This window comes from Notechis scutatus, chromosome 6 (assembly GCF_049901735.1).
Source record: "Notechis scutatus isolate UNSWTSFEM ecotype Mainland chromosome 6, rNotScu1.2, whole genome shotgun sequence".
Lineage (NCBI taxonomy): Eukaryota > Metazoa > Chordata > Lepidosauria > Squamata > Elapidae > Notechis > Notechis scutatus.
The window spans coordinates 59,129,854-59,146,352 of NC_142014.1; the positions used below are offsets into that span (position 1 = coordinate 59,129,854).

Below are 16,499 nucleotides of genomic sequence, written 5' to 3' on the forward strand. Positions count from 1 at the left end.
GGGAACAAAGTGGCCCATTTTGCTGACCTAATGAGGTTTGCACAGCACTGCAGAAAATTCTGAAAGCTGCAGAAATTTTATGCAGCACTGTGCAAATCACATTAAGGGAGCGAAAGGGATCGCATTATTGCAGGGCCACATGGCGCTATTCCAGAAGCGGTGGAATATCAAAATGCAATTCAGCCAGTGGAAACGCCATGGAATTATGTCAGCACAATGAAGCAATCTGTTTCAGTCTTCTTGAAGGCCTTGGAGCTCTTCAAAAGCTAGGTGAGGAGGGTGTTTGGCCTGATGGGATGTGAATTGTGCCTATGGAGACCCGGTAGGTCTGGGAAAAGGCCTATGGGGACCCAAGGAATGGGAAGCAGAGCACAGGACTTCTTGGAGGGTGGGGGAGGCCTTGGGAGGCCCAGGACAGGTGGCTCTACACTTGTGCTAGGCTTCCAAGGGCTTTCCCCACCTCTGAGGCATTCCATGTTCTGCCAAAGCAGGGTGCTTCTGGACGCCGTGGAGGGCCTGTATTTGTTGTATAAGACAGACATTTCCACCCACTTTTTTTTGGGGGGGGTGCATCTTATACTCCGAAAAATACAGTAGAGCTGCCCAGCTCACACATCATGTGAATATAGGTAGATTCCCTCCACCTGTATTTACTCCTATGCTTACTGATCCCAAAGTACACTGAATTCAACATAAGTTAGATCAGGGTAAACAAACCTAGCTTAGCATTGAACACATTTAACTAAATGCCATCTACATACAATTTTGTTAAGCAAAATAATTTTGGGGGGTAAAAACTAATCTTACTTGTCTTCCTTCCCCCACCCTCATAGGCTGGAGTCCTGATGCTAGATACTCGGAGCATTTTCTTCAAGAGGCCAAGTTGCTTCATTGGAATGGGAGATATAAGCCTTGGGGCTACCCTAGTGGACACATTGACTTTTGGGAAAAATGGTTTGTTCCTGACCCTTCAGGAACTTTTAAACTGATTCGCCCTAACAGCTAATTATGCCATTTATCTTTAAGACACCAGGAGCAGTTTTCAGCATGATCATGGTTATATGTTTTGTGATGGGATTTACCTCTTATAGTGAACACAACTCTTCTGTATAAGGTTGTAACTGAATCTTATGATGTATAAGCATCAAAATGAAACTTTACCACAAGTGCAATGAGGCCGCAAAGTATGCACACTATCATCTTTTTAGCAGGAGCTGAAACTGAAACTTTCTTTAGGGGAAACAATCATTATAATGCCAAGGTCTCTATTTAAATAATTCTGTAAATAACTTACTAAAATACTGTTTGTAATACTTCTGAATATTTTTTTTTGTCGTAAGTACATCTTCCATATATAAAATTAAGCCAAATAAAATTAAGCATCCATTATTTTATTTCAAATAATTTAAGATTGCTTTGTTGTAACAACACCAATACAATTAATCATTGACTTTTAAACAATGTTACAATAAAGCACCAGAAAATATAAGAATTTTTTTTTTGCAAAAAAAAAAAAAAAGGCAGATCAGACATATTAAATATATTTTAAAGCACCGTATTCTAGAACTGATGTGTACTCATATCTCATTAACCTGGATGTTTCTTTCAAAACAACTCATCCCCTTTTCACATCATAATAGTGAGCTATGCATGATCTGCAGCAAGATAATTCTGTTTAAAAAAGTGTTTCAGATCCCTGATGCAAGGCACTTCAAGCACTTGCAAAAAAGTATCCATGTAAACAGTGACACATAAGTGTGCAGTCTTAAGCACACTTACTAGGAAGTAAACCTTGTTGAATAATGTGGAGCTCAATTTGAATAAACATGCATAAGATTGTGCTACAAATGATTTTACTAGATTACTGACATGGAGTTTCCACAGAGACTAACCAACATGATCAGAACTAGATACACATCTTCATATTAAAAAGAATTGGCTTGGAGGATTAATGTACATTATTTTGTGGCAGGTCATAAATACGCTCATCTTTTAATGAGCAAGAAATCAAAACACTCTGGAAAAGTTCCAAAGTGACTAGCAAACTATGGTTTGACTTTAAATTGATCCACACAACCCTACTTCCTAACGCCAATAAAACATTTTAAACACTTCCAGCTATTTGTGAAGTAGTTAGATAATCTAAATTATATACACATTGAAATAGAGTTCTGGTACATAATTCAAGTATCTAAAGCACCTAACCAATAGATTCTGAAAAACTCTGTTTACTTCTTTTATTGCTTTTATCTCTACCCCTCAAGGAGAAAGCAGGCTGGAGGAGAAAAGAAGGCATAGATAGCACAAACATTCTCAGTAGGAACTCTTTTTTTAAAAAGACAATGGTCACAATCTGTTGCATTGCAAATTTAGCACAGCATACAGAACATTCTAATAGAGTGCATATCCTCCACAAGCAGAACAGTGGAGTGTCACAAAAAATAGTGCAACTCCTGTTCTCACATCTATCTTTCCTTCTCCAAGCCTAACTTAGAGTGATAAATACAAAAGTAGTTATGTCAACTGTATAAAAAAGCATTGTTTTACTCAGTGAACCATTTGTTGATACCAGCAATCCAACTGAAATTGTTGCAACATATGCCTACAGACAGCACCATATCCAGTAGTAACTCACAGCTAAAATAATTTGGGAATGAATTAAAAGCAGAATGGTAGGAGGAAGGAAAAGAGGAACTGCAACTGAAATAATGGTAAACAGAAATAAAAAATACAGAATTGGGTCCCTGAAAAATATTTTTGAATTTAAGGATAAATGTGGCTCAACCCCCACATTTTTCAAAAGGCAGTTTTCACATTCGATTACCAATGACAAGACCCAGGGAGAATTAGAAATCTAGTCCTTTTTGGGGAAGAGAGGTAAACTAACCTGGAGTTCTGTCTGAGTTACTTCTCTGAATGGGTAGGCTTGTATTTCAACTATTTTGTTATGTTACTGTTTGGTAACTGTTAAATCAACATTTCCGCCCTTTAATTCATATAAATGAGCACACAAAGGGTATATCCCAACACCCAGGAAGGGATATCTTCAAAATATAACTTCACAAAGTATCTTACAAAATATGGATTTAAAACAAGACATTGGACATCACAAACCAGATATCACTTGGCTAAAACTGCAAAATGAAATAGTTTTAGCTATAAAACTTTCTACAAAAAAAAAAAAAAAGAATGGTGAGAGAAGTATTTTCTCTAACAAAGGACACTTCTTTAAATAAATCTAATTCATCTACCAAAAATGACTCATCCTAAGAAAAACTAAGAGGTACAATGCTATTAAATGCTTCAGTTGGGGAACTGAGGTACCATTCTTGACCACTGCATTAAAAAATGACTGTAGAATATAGAGTTGATTCTAAGTACTGACTCTTCCTTCTTCTTGTGCTCTTGAGAGGCTAAATTCAGGAATCTGATCTGTGAAAGTTTGCATCATCCACTGTCCATTAGGCACATCACCAACGGAAGAACCATTGCTGTATTCCATGTTGGTTACTGCATAAAAAGAAACCTACATCAATTGCTGCTATTAAAATTAAGAGAGGAGAAAGAAGCCCAACTACATGCAAAATACACGAAGAATATGGAAGCATATATTTTATAGCATTTATGCTGTTCGTGTGTTTATAGTGAGTTCAAAATGCATTTTTATATTTAGGGATTTTAAAAAAAAAACCCTAAACAAATCTTCTAGCTTTCTAGGACACAATTTCAGGCCTCAAAGAAGGCTCCAAGAGGAAATCCAAGATTCCTGCTTTCTCTGCTTGAGGATAGTTTTGCAGTCTTTCTCATTCCCTCACTGTAGAGAAGAAACAGGACTAGAGGGGGTGTTGGCTTCAAAAGCCAAATCTCTTGTACTTGCTTTCTATATTTCCAACACAAGAAAACTTTGAACCGCCCTTTGTACTGAAGTAATACCCTCCCCACTGCATGGACTTATTTTTGCTTTTATTCCATCCCATCAGTCAATGTACTGGCAAAAGGATTATGAAGTAATTGGGGGTCATGAAGATCATAGCATTCTAAGTACTGCAACCTGCCCAAGAAATAATTTTACTGCCTTCTCAGTTGGAGAAAATAGATTAAAACAAAGATGTAATTTGCATTTTTTTCACGCCATACCTGTTCCATTTGTGGGGAAGATAGACTCCTCATTCTCAGAGGTTATTCTGTCACCATAAACTCCTCCATAGGCTGCTTCATATCCTGGATCATATTTTTCTTCTTTAACAGCCATCTTCTTAGCTTCCTCTGCATAAACCAGACTCACAATGTTGAAATTGTTTTTTTTTTTTTCTTAAACACAGAACCATTTGTCAAAGTTATCCTATTTCAGAATAAAATCAAATCACAGCTTGAAAACTTGTAAATATCCTGTTCTATTGATAAGAATTGCCTTCCAGAAGAAGTGGAGTTTGCATTAAAACTGAAATGTGTAAGAACTGTAAACCATTAGTTCATAGCACGAAATAACTATCTAGGTCTACTTTTATTTACTTTTGAAGATTTGACATATTACATAACTAGCTCTATACCCATGCTTCGCTACGAAACTATGTGATAGGGCTTAGTTTTTGGGGAGGAAAATAAGGGGGGGGGGGGAATTGTGCCTCTGCCTATCAGCATCCATTGGTATTCATCTGGCTAGCGTCCTGTCAGTGTGTGAGAGTTGAAGGCTGTTTGGAAACTGAAACAGTATTTGCTGTGTGAGCAAGGAGACAGCAAGGAGCCAGGGCGTGGCTTAGCTCAACTGTTCTGTACTAAAGCTGGTTGCTGCTGTGAAACTAAAACTGAGACTCCTCTCCTCTGCTTGTGTTTTGCATTTGGAACAGATTTCTTTTTAGGTGGGGAAGGGAAGTAGAACTCCTTAGTGTCAGAGTGTGTTAATAACAACATAAAAAATACTAATGCTCTGGTGGTCATTTTGAAAAACCCTTTCTTAGTGAGCACCTAGAAGCCAAGAGGAACATATGGGCCAAATTTCAAGTTTGTAGGCTTTACGGTTCTGGAGATTTTGTGATGAGGTGTGACTGGTATTTCACTTTTACATATATAGATTCATAAGTACTACTTTGATTTCATATGGAATACCTTGTGCAAGCTGCAAATCAAATGTATACTGTACTTCCTGGACTTCAGCAGATGATGCAACCCCCTTCAATTGATCCCTTAAGTCTTTTAGCTTTATGTAATAATGAACTTTATCCTGTGCACGAGGAAACTGAGCACATCTTGCACTGGATGATGGCATCACATAGCAAAGCTGTACAAATAGGAGAAAAAAAGCAACCAATTATGTCACCGAACTGGTTATTTTCAAATACTAAAAGTGTTTGTTACAGAGCTTTTTGATCTTTGACAGACTTTCTGAAAACTTAAATTCTTAAGAGAACAGCAGTAATTTTAAATAAAGACCCATATCCTAAACAGCAAGATGTTTGATTTACATACTAAAATAAATATATTTAAAAAGTCCTTCTGTAAATGTGATAGATTTATATTCCGATCAAGACAAGCACTTACTGTTTCTGTATCTGGAACCTTATGCGGCTGTAGTCCAAATTCTAATTTTTTAACCTTCACTCCAAAAACTTCTTTACTAAAAATGTCATAAATACCTGTAGTGAAATTGGAAATACATCCATGAGTTATAATAAAAGCTTAACCACAAATGCCTAAGTCTCATTTTTGAAAACTTACATTTTCCATTAAAAACAGCTATTTTAGGTTGATACTTCTGCAATTTCTGCACTAGAATGCGTCCTCCTTCCCGAAATTCTTTGCTGAAAATAGGACAACATAGCAAAAATAAAAAATAGGACCATAATTTTCTGATAAATACCATATAATAAAAAAAAATCTACCTGGAAAGATCTTTGCTACCTGGTGTTGTCCTTTCCACCATATTTGTAAATCCAATACCATACTTATGTGGCAAAGTATGATCATCCATATGATTCAATTGTTCGTTGCTTAGTCCAGACATAAAAAGACATTTCCCTATGGAGCCAAAAAATGTATTTATTTTCTGGAAAGTACATATCAAAACTCTATAATTCATTTTTAAATTCTATTTATTAAATTCTACTTATTTTTACTTTCAAAAATAGAAGAGTAACTATAATCATACGCAAAATGAGGCTAGTCAACATAATATAGCATAATCTTTATTATTAAAGAAAATAATGAAGTCTCTCTTGAATCAAGCTCAACTAATGTTGTCTATATCAGGGGTTGCTAACCTTTTGGACCTCAGGGACCACCAAACTCATAATTTTAAATCCCAGAGACCACTAACCGGTTCTGTGGGCATGGCCTAATTTGTGGGTGTGGCTTGGTGGCATGTGACTGGTTGGGCATGGTTTGTATGTAAATATTATAAATATTTATATAAATATTGAATTTTTTATTAAAAAAAGCAACTTTTACCCAAAAACGGGCAAAGCAGGCAGGCAGATTGAGTTGCTCACAGAATCACAGATTCATTCAGAAATCTATCTATCTGCCATTGGCTAACTCAGTTTGTCACATAAAATTTGCTTGCAAGCAAACTCACAAAATTAACTCACAACAAACCATGCATGTAAATATTGATTTTTTTATTAAAAAAGAGCAACTTTTACCCAAAATCAGGCAAAGCAGGCAGGCAGATTGAGTTGATCACAGAATCATTCAGTGATCTATCTATCTGCCATTCTGCTGTGCTGGGAGATTTAGACTAGCTAGAAAGCAAGAAATCCAACCATTTCCTGCTTCCTAGCTAATCTAAATCTCCTGGCACAGCAGAACAGATGATGGTCAGAAAAAGGGAAAATAGCAATTTAGCAGGCAAGTTTGCCAGGTAAGGAGTGAGTGGGCGGGGAGGGTCCCCGCACAGGCCATGTGGGCGGCGCAGCCTTGTGTTTCTGCGCAGCCTAGATTAATTGCTTTGTGGGGTGCTCTGGGGGTGAGATTTCTCTGTGGCCCACCAAAATTTTCTCACGGCCCACCGGTTGGCAACCGCTGGTCTACATGGTTATATCTAAGCAGCTTTCTTGTCAACCTGATGGTAGATTTTTGTGCTCTTCATGATATTTTTTCATTTCTTGGTACAATCTACTGGTTCCCTGTCCAGGTATTAACAAATCCAGCTTTGTATGACCTAACAGGCAATTTTTCACATAATTTGCTTTGAATGTATGCAAAAGAAATGTATGAGCTACCTTCATTGATATATGAACATAATGACTAATCTGTTCTAGCAATAACACAATCTTGATTAGTCACAACCTATTGCTTTCTGTTACTACAACTAAAAAAATTCTAGATTATAACAAAATTTCCAGAGTTCATGAAAAGGGATACTCACAGAAATGATTTCCAGGTCCTGGATAATGATGACCTTTGTAGGCTGCCATTAAACCTGGGTTTATACCAATCTAGGGAAGAATACATAAATGAAACCATAATTTTGTTCATGATAAAAATGTATTAGATGTAATGAAAAGAACAATCATAACACAAGTAAGCCATTTGGATAAATAGGGCAACTATCACTCCTGATCGTCCAATAAATTCATCTGTTCATGATGATTTATATAATTTGCATAATGATATCATTAAGCAAATGATACAAATTATGTCATTAAAGAAATACTGTCATATAAATTAATACATGTCCAGTCTATGTCAGCGAAATAAATTCTCTAGTTATTTTAGACATGCTCAAATGAGAATTCTTTCTTGCTGCACTGAAAATCCATTAAATGGCATCCTTTTATTATATAACTTTAGGTTTCCTAAAGCAGGATATTAGATTAAGACAACATATTAACATTCAAAGTTAATAAAGGAGTCATGAGTTTCAATCTCCACAAATTATAACCTGTTTTATCTGGTCCTGTAAATTCTTCAAGATAGCAAGGGAAAAACAGAAATGATATATTTATTATAAGGTCATTAAATATCAATGTAGAACTCTATACTTCCATATAAAACCAAAACACATCCAAGACTTGCAACAGGCTATCATGAAGACCCTTCAAGAGTTTATTAAGAAATTGTTTAGTTAATTGACCATAACCATTATCTACAATTAAATTATTTTTACAATTTACTTACAATGACAATGTCCAAATTGAAGGTCAATATATCGGGAAGAGTTTTGGTCAACAATTCAGCTTCTGAAACACCATTAAAGCGATCAACTTTTCTTTTGACTTTGAAACTATCTGTGATTTTTTCCTGTTTTCCTTTGGATTTTACAGGCTTAGGTTTAGGTTTAGGTTTAGGTTTAGGAGCAGATTTTTTGGGTTCAGTAGATTTATTTCTTCTTTTCCTTCCTTTAACAGGTGCTGAAAGAAAGGTGACATCTTATTTAATAGTGAAGGCAGAATAATTTTCTTATGTTTTAACTTTAGAAATGTTTTTCAAATTTATCCAGTTTTTTTTCCAATTAAACTTACCAACTTCCAACAATGGAGAAATTTTGGTCTACAGATCTAACCAGCAACTTCATTCTCTTCTACTCCACACGGCTTCTCTCACATGTTCTTACATTGTTCATCAGTGTCTTCAGTATGCAATTTCTTGGGTTTTCCCACCCCACAACAATTCCTTAGAGGACTACCTTTCAAAAACCCTCAAAAACCTTAGTGTTATAGAAGAACCTCCACCCTAAGGTTACAAAATCTATACAGGACAGAAGTTTGACACCCCCCCCCCTTTTTTTATCCCTGATCAAACAAATACTGTCATCTTTAAATTGTCCCAAATACTGGCAATTAGGAAGTCATAATTTTTAATGTAACTGAGTCAAATCACACTTGAAAATGTCTCTGAAACTAATACAGGTAATCCCCAGGTTATGAATGTTCCCTTAGTGAACGTTCAAAGTTACGCGATAAGTTCCCTTTAACATTTGTGAACAAGGTCCGAAGCCTCCGGGGGCTAGATCTGACCCTCCGTTTGGCCCTCCCTTGGCCCATTGCAGGCTGAAATACGGCAACCTGCTGGGTGAGGTCTGTGAAGGCCCAATCAGACCTGCAGAGGAGCGCGCGAGGCTGGAGTGAAAACTGCTTGCTAGATCTTCACAAAGTAAGTGACCTGCCGTGGCAGTTTGGGGGGTGAAGGAATTGTGGGGAGCATGAAGTATTTCAGTGGGTCAAGGAGACCTTGGGTGGTCTGAGGCAGGTGGCTTGTTCCATCAGTAGCTCCCCACAAGGCCTTCCCCACCCTGAAATATCTCATGTGCACTGAACAAGCTTCGCATTCGATTAGTGAATGCATGGGCGAAAGGAGGGAGTGATCCCGTTCAAGGTATGAGAGTCACTGCCATGAATCCTTGGGTTACGAATGGAATGGGCAGACTCCATTCCATTCGTAACTCGAGGACTACCTGTAATTACTAGAAAATATTATGGAATGTTATTAAAATGTATAATGCACAATAATTGCAAGGTAACAATAATCTATTATTTTCATATAATGGGAGAATGGTTGAGATTGCTGTGTTTAATTTTTGGCAGAGTATGACCACTATTTCCAGGGGAAACATGGGAGAAAGCCAGTGAATTGGTACTGCTGATCAAATGGTGGTTGATTTAAAGATTGTGTTAATTTCAATGTATTGTGTGAGTTCAGCCCCTGTGATTTCTTGAGTGGAAACTGTGATTCAGCATAATATGTGAACTCAATTGTATATTTCAAAGGACACAGAGGAATGAACATTTTCTTTTCAATTACTAACCTATGATTCCCTGTGCAGCTTTACTGAGAAGACCTGAGTAAAGGATGGGAGAAATGAGAAGTCCCATCATGCTAGTAGATATGAAATGCTACACTGCACTACTAACACGAAAGACAGTTGGGAAATATGTATAGAAAATAACAGATTTACAAGGTAATCACAAAATGTAGTCCCCTTGAGACCTTCTTTTGAACAATGCAACTTTTAAATGAGGGACTGCCTTAACTGAATTCATTTTTGAATGACATGTCATTGGAATATCATTATTCAGTAAAGAAACTGTAAAATTCAGTATGTATTATTTTAAAGTATGTTCCATATAGCTTGATGTTTCATCAGGGATAGTAAAAACTTTAGGGATCAGGGTTCATATATGCCTCTCATATTACAAAACCTATTTAAGCACATATTTTATGTTAAAGAAAGCGCTGAATCATTTCTGAAAAGAAAACAATCCTGCAATTTTCACAAGTCCCAGAAGAAATTATTGTTGCCAAGTTTGCACTCAATATTTCAAGTGGAAAAAAAATAAAGATACCTTGAATAGGTTCCTCAGCAATGTTTGGTTCCAAAACTTCCTGAAGACCTTCATGCTCATTCATCACCTCCAGGTTGGGAGATGCAGCCATCGTTTGGTTGTAGGAAAAGGGATAAAAGGCTGGTTGAAGAGGAGTGTAGTATCTTTTTTTAAAAAAGAAAAAAAATATTCAAATAAATTAAGGAGGATATTCCCATAGTACTGGATATACATTTACATAACTTATCTGAATGTATTTCAGCTTGTGTATAATTCTTAATTCATATGTATTACATCAGGAATGCCCAAAAACCAGCCAAGAAACTACGTGGAGCCCACAACCAAAAAGAATCCAGCTTCGAAAAGCCTCTCACCCCTCCCCTTCCAAACAGGTCAGCCCGATGGGCCGAAAAAAGTTTTCTCCTGACATTAACAGCAAGGAGCTAAATACAGGTAGTCTTTGACTTACAACCATTTGTGTTGTGATCATTCAAAATTACAATGGCCCTGAAAAAAAGTAATTTACAACTAGTCCTGCAACTCATACTGAGAACCCAGTACCCCCACACTTGTGTGATCAACATTTGGGTGTTTGGCAACTAATGTGTATCTACAATAGTTGTAGTATACCTGGGTCATATGATTGCCATTTGCAACCTTCCCAGCTGGCTTCTGATAAGCAAAGTCAGTAGGGGAAGCCAGATTCACTTAAGGACCACATGATTCAGTTCAACAACTACAGTGATTCACTTAGCAACCATTTGCAAGGTTGTAAAATTGGTCATGACTCTGTCAGGGTTCCAAGTAACATACCCACAGCAAACAAAACTCCAAGACAGGTAGATTCCCCAAAGAATATTTTCATTGGATATGCCATATTGGCACAAGCTGGTGAAAACCAACTCTAAACATTCCCACAGTTTTCACCTAATTAAAAGTAAGGTTTTTTTCACTTTCTCCAAACAGTCACATGGTCCAATCAGGATACAGTCCAGTTGAAAGATGACCTTAGTCCCCTCCTTTCAAGCACCTGCTTCCTTGGTTCCTAAGACCAAATGTTTTGTTTTGGCTACAAACCTCCGGCTATCTCTACTCCCCGCTCCCTATCCTAGCTCCAGTTGTGGCAGTCCTGAAGCCTCAAAATGGCCTCAGTCAGGTCAGCTTCAGGGCTGACAGGCTCACTTAAAAACCGCCTCACTTAGCAACAGAGCACTACCTATAACTGAGTCAAATTAAGTAATCGGCCAACTCTCAGGGGATAAGACTGCTGGGAATTAGTGAAGTAAGGCAAGGATTAAACGCATACATATGCATGCTTTCACACATGGATAAATTCATATGTGAACAGATGAGAATGGTATCCCACTTGACTATCTAATTTATTTTCTTACCTTTGTATTACACATAATTGTGGCTGCTATAGGATCACAGATACAGTATGTTGAAATTTGGAAATCAGAATGCTTTATACAAGCCTATCAGATCTGGTCTACAAAAACGTGATCACCATTCAATGTGGTGTACAGATGTGTACAAATATCTACAATATGGTACGGTAAAGACATAAAGATCTGTTGCCATGCAGTTTCCATAGCCCAGATTTTGTAAACCTAGTTTAAGCCTGAATATAGATACCCTCCCAGCATCTAGGCCAGTGATGGCTAACCTTTCTGTCCTCATGTGCCACCCATAAGGCAATGCACACGCCCCCCACCCCCCGCACTGCGACCTTCTGCGCATGCGTGACCCCCTGCGCACCTTTCTGCATATGCACGTGTGTGCCCCTGCCCCCCCATACGTGGCAGCTACCCGATGATCAGCTGGCGAGCAGGTGGTGTGCGCGCATGCACAGTGGACCTGCTCCAGGGCAACAGCTCGTGTGCTGGCGAAGATAGCCCTGCGTGCCACTTCCGGCACGTATGCCATAGGTTTGCCCACACGGACCTAGGCCCAGGACTGTCTATTAAAACACAAGTCGTTCTGGTTGGCCAGACTATTTTGCACCAGCTTAGGTTGGCTTGATAATATGACATAAGCATAAAACTGAGTCATATAGATGCATGTTTTTTAATCTATGCAGTTTACATCTGTACAGTTTGGATTACAGCAATACACTCTGTGGGGGAACTGTTTGGTTTGGAAACTGCAACTGATACTAAAAGGAAGAAACTACATATTCAGTTCATATTATACTTATTTCATATCATTAGCTTTAGTTGCTTATTTGTTTCTGTGGTGAAATTCTAAGGGTGTTGAGAAAAGATTATTTGAAGAAATGTCTAATCAGAAGGAGAGTATTCAAGCATTAAAATTACTGTTTAGGCCCTTTTCACTGTTTCCTCTGGTGAATACTGTACGTAGCCTAAAAACAGCAGAGGTTCTCTCTACCTTCTTGATGGTGCTGAGCTGTAACTCACAACAACTTTAACAGCATGAACAATAGCTAGGCATACTAGGTAGGTCAGCAGTTTTTAGACAACGCACCAGCTGCCTATTCATGCCTTGTGGTTTTTTCACCAGTGGTTTCATATTTATTGAATCTTTTCCCAGCAAGGCATGAATGCCTTTATTAAACAACCCAATGAGGACAGATTTTTCCAGTGTGCACATTTTTAAAAACCCAAGCAAGTCACTATTAAGAAAACCAAGCTATTGTTGCTTGTGCTGTTTTAATGAAATCAGTTAGTTACATGTCAGCTTTTTGCAAGCCTATAAACCATCAGGCGAAGATAATGCATTCTGAAGTACCATACCATTTAAAAATCATTAGAAAATATTTTCATTAGAAAAATAATTGATGTTAAGTGAGAATTTGTTAAGTGAGTTTTGCCCCATTTTACAACTTTCCTGGCTACAGTTAAGCAAATCACTGCAACTGTTAATTTAGTAACACTGTTGCTAACTGAATCTTGCTTTCCCATTGACTTTGCTTGTCAGAGGCTCACAAAAGGTGATCATGGGACAACTGCAAGTGTCATAAATATGAATCAATCGCCAAGCATCTTAGTTGTGATCACATGACCATGGAGATGCTGCAATGGTCGTAAGTGACAAACATATTCATACGTCACTTTTTTCAGTGCCATTGTAACTTTCAACAGCCACTAAACAAACTGTTGTAAGTCAAGGACTACCTGTATTCAGAATGGATTCTTGAAATTAATTTTAAAAAAATGGCTACCTATAGAAGTGTGCTCTTACTTACTTAATTTATGAGCATTTTTTTTTCAGTTATTCCGGAATAAAGACAAATGTGTACAATGATTTACACCAATCCGAGCAGTTATAAAATAAAAGTTCTGCAAGCAGAGGTATCCTAGTATGCAAAGCAGGAAAGAAAGAGCAACACTTCCTACCACCAATTTATGTATGGATAAAGAAAATAGGGGGAAAAAAAGTCTCTTTTTAACCAAGCTAGTAGAGTCGTTGTGTGAGGTCAGACATGCTTATCCAGAACTGTGTTCACGGATCAGTGTTCTTTAGTTGGAATTTCTGAACTGGCGTAATTCTGCTGAACTTAAAATTTAAACTTACAATCATCTACCGGTAGGTACACTGGAGTGCCAACCTGAAGAATGAATTAAAAGATTTCCAGGAAGAAGTCAACATTTTTCTTCATTGTGGCTGCATCCTAAGTAAGATATATAGTGGAAAGTAATGTGCCATCCACATTAGCTTATCTTAAAAATATCACCCAGAGAAGTATTTGTTTTTCTAAATAAACTCTACAAAAGAATACTTTTGAGTAAACCTTCAGTAGGTGTTCAGATTCCAGAGAGAGTTGTATGTCTGGTGTGGACGGCATTTTATATTTTATATTTCATCTTTCTTCTGATGATTTCTCATCAGCAATACAGGATAAACTCTGTTTTTATCATCTGCTATTTGAAAGCAGAGCTGAAATGTTATTAAGATTTACAGGGACCATATGTCAGATATTTATCCCATTCTTAAAACATTTTACGATGAGTTTTAATACATTACTGTAATATCACAATAAAGTCATAACAGAAGCTTTCTTTAAAAACTAATCTCCCTGCCTTTGCTTGCTCCCCCCCTCTCTCTGTCTCTCTCTCTCTCTCACACACACACTCCTTTGAAAATACATAAAAGCACAAACACACAGGCACACACACACACACACCTGGAATAGTGGACTGGATTCAAGTTAAAATGGAAGCGCAGAATAGGAAGCCCAGAAAAATAGCTACAATAAATCATGTCCTTCAGTCACACAGCAAAGTTGACTCTATTTATCAAACAGCATAGAAGATCATGCAATGTTGCAAGTACACAAAACAGGTAAAAGGGAAAAAAAAGCATTGGCAAAATATGTAGAAGATGCATTGAAGCTAGTACACCTTGAAGGCTTTTGGAATACCAGAGATTAATTTGGCCTACAAGAATAGACCAAACGAAGAAGAGAAATGAGAGACACAGTATTACTTGGCCAGTTAAGTACTTAAAAAAAAAACTAGTAGGCAAAACAGATTAACAATAAGACCTGACAATGGCTAACAGCAGTAAATTTGAAAAAAAACAAACCAGAGGGGCTAATTCTAGCTTAAGCCTTAAGACCAAATGCATATAAACTAGAATTGAGAAGACAGCAGCAGACAGCCAATGTAAAGAAGCTGAAGAAAGAAGTTGAATGCCGCAAGAAAATTGGAAAATGACTACAAACAACAGCAATGGCAAAGTAGAACAAAGACGCACTGGAACATTTTCAAGAAGTAGGATTTGCCTGCAAGCAAGAACCGGCAGGACCAGAAAACAGACAAAAGTTATTGAAAATGAATAAGCTGGAGTATTCTGGGACTTTAGAATTCAAACGGACAAACATCTGCCACACAATGCTTGCAGGCTTAACCACATTGATAAAGAAGCCCCCCCAAAAGTCTGGATAATGGATGTTGTTGTACCTGGAGACAGCAAAACACTAGAGAGGAGAAAGAATTGGAGGTAAAGACTTGCAAATCGAACGACTGTGGCAAAAGAAAGCAAAGCTAGTACCCACAAGTAATAAGATGCCTTAGGTGCAATTCCAAAACACTTTGAACTCCATTAGCATTGACAAAAATCGCCCTCAATCAATTTGCACGGGGCATTTCTACTTGCGTTAAGCTTCCATCCTGCGACGATCCCTTTAATATTATTAAACACCACCTGTCTACCCCAGATCCCGGGGGAGAACTTGATCAATGGACAATAAATAAATAAATAGCCAAATCCGGTCTAAACAATTGGCTGCGGGTGCAACCAAGAATAAATAAGAATAAAATTTATCTGCCGCCCTCGAGAGCAGCAAAGAAATGGGAGCAAACCCGGAGGCGAGGCTGCCCTCCCTCCGATGACGGTCCGGACTTTTGCGGTCCAGATCCAGCAAAATGTCCCCTTCCTTAAAAACCGAGGAAATTCAGGCCTCGGCCTTGTTCTGGAGCTCAGCCGGAAGCCCTTTGTAGTAACCGCCAACAGGAAAGCGCCCACCGGGGTGGGTGAGTTGTCCTTCCTTTCCTCCCCAGCAGCGTTAATATCCCTCCCACTCCCCGCGAATACCTGGTCCCAGGCTCCTCGGTTTCCATCTCCGAGCTCTGCTATCACCACCGCCACCCCGCCGTCCGCTCTGCCGGCCAGTGAGCCTCTCTCGGAGGAAGGCCGGGAAAGAAGCGCCGAACCCAGCCGAGCCCCCCACTCCCCCTCCTCCCCGCACAGCCCCTCCGCGCCCCTTCCCCTCCGCGCTATATACCTCCCTCCGCCGTCGCCGCCCCCTCCTTAAGCTCTCAGCACGCCGGGACTTAGGCAGCCGGTAGAGATACGGAAATGGAAGAGAGGTCCGCAAGAGCAAAGTTCCGATTTCCTCGGGGGGATAATAAAATAAAAATAAAGATCACTTTGTAGGTTAAGAAGGTCAAAGTCACCTAATGATTCGAGGGCGAAATATTGGCGGGGTCTGAAGCCCAATCAAAGGATGGATGAAGGGTGAAGACTCAAAAGCTGAGTTTCACTTTGAACCAAAACAAATTCCTTGTGTGTCCAATCACACATGGCCAATAAATAATTCTGTTCTGTTCTATTTCTCCACTTGGACGTTTTAAAAGAGCCTGCCTCAGCGTAGTACCCGCAAGTGGATTGGCTTTCCGAGTCTTATAATTCCCTTCTAAGTTTGGTCAGTCTTTGAGGATTGTTGAAGTCAAAATCCCACAATCTAGTAGAGGAAAGGCTGGTTCAAATGTGTACAAT

At 38.5% G+C, this 16,499-nt stretch overlaps 2 protein-coding genes across 4 annotated transcripts in view; one reads left to right on the plus strand and one right to left on the minus strand.

Annotated features, from left to right (window-relative positions):
* GLT8D2 (glycosyltransferase 8 domain containing 2) overlaps positions 1-1,375 on the plus strand; it is a 14,334-nt gene extending 12,959 nt beyond the window's left edge. Inside the window, exon 10 of the mRNA XM_026695006.2 lies at positions 834-1,375. Coding sequence (XP_026550791.1) covers positions 834-1,006 — 173 coding nt within the window. The 3' untranslated portion in view covers positions 1,007-1,375. The remainder of the gene's footprint in view (positions 1-833) is intronic.
* On the minus strand, positions 1,376-16,071 carry TDG (thymine DNA glycosylase). Of its 3 annotated transcripts, none has more exons than XM_026695005.2 (10): positions 16,006-16,071; positions 10,281-10,423; positions 8,116-8,348; positions 7,364-7,433; positions 5,880-6,015; positions 5,716-5,798; positions 5,539-5,633; positions 5,107-5,278; positions 4,138-4,266; positions 1,376-3,510 (listed from the first exon to the last, which is right to left on the minus strand). In XM_026695005.2, the coding sequence occupies exons 2-10, from the start codon at positions 10,369-10,371 to the stop codon at positions 3,374-3,376; spliced, it is 1,146 nt and encodes a 381-aa protein (XP_026550790.2). In that variant the 5' UTR covers positions 10,372-10,423; positions 16,006-16,071; the 3' UTR covers positions 1,376-3,373. The 3 variants fall into 3 exon arrangements, with proteins under 3 accessions (XP_026550790.2, XP_026550789.2, XP_087824550.1); XM_026695004.2 differs by having other exon boundaries at positions 15,816-16,027; XM_087968424.1 differs by lacking the exon at positions 16,006-16,071 and adding an exon at positions 15,182-15,202.
* Positions 16,072-16,499: the final 428 nt, after the last annotated feature.

Bases quoted from the DNA above. Each gene is read 5' to 3' on its own strand.
- TDG (XM_026695004.2), bottom strand. From the start codon at position 15,841: ATGGAAACCGAGGAGCCTGGGACCAG. The intron at 8,349-10,280 runs GTATCTTTATTT...CCTTTCTTTCAG, and splicing joins TGCTGAGGAACCTATTCAAG to CACCTGTTAAAGGAAGGAAA. The intron at 5,799-5,879 runs GTAGATTTTTTT...TCCTATTTTCAG, and splicing joins GGTAGCAAAGATCTTTCCAG to CAAAGAATTTCGGGAAGGAG.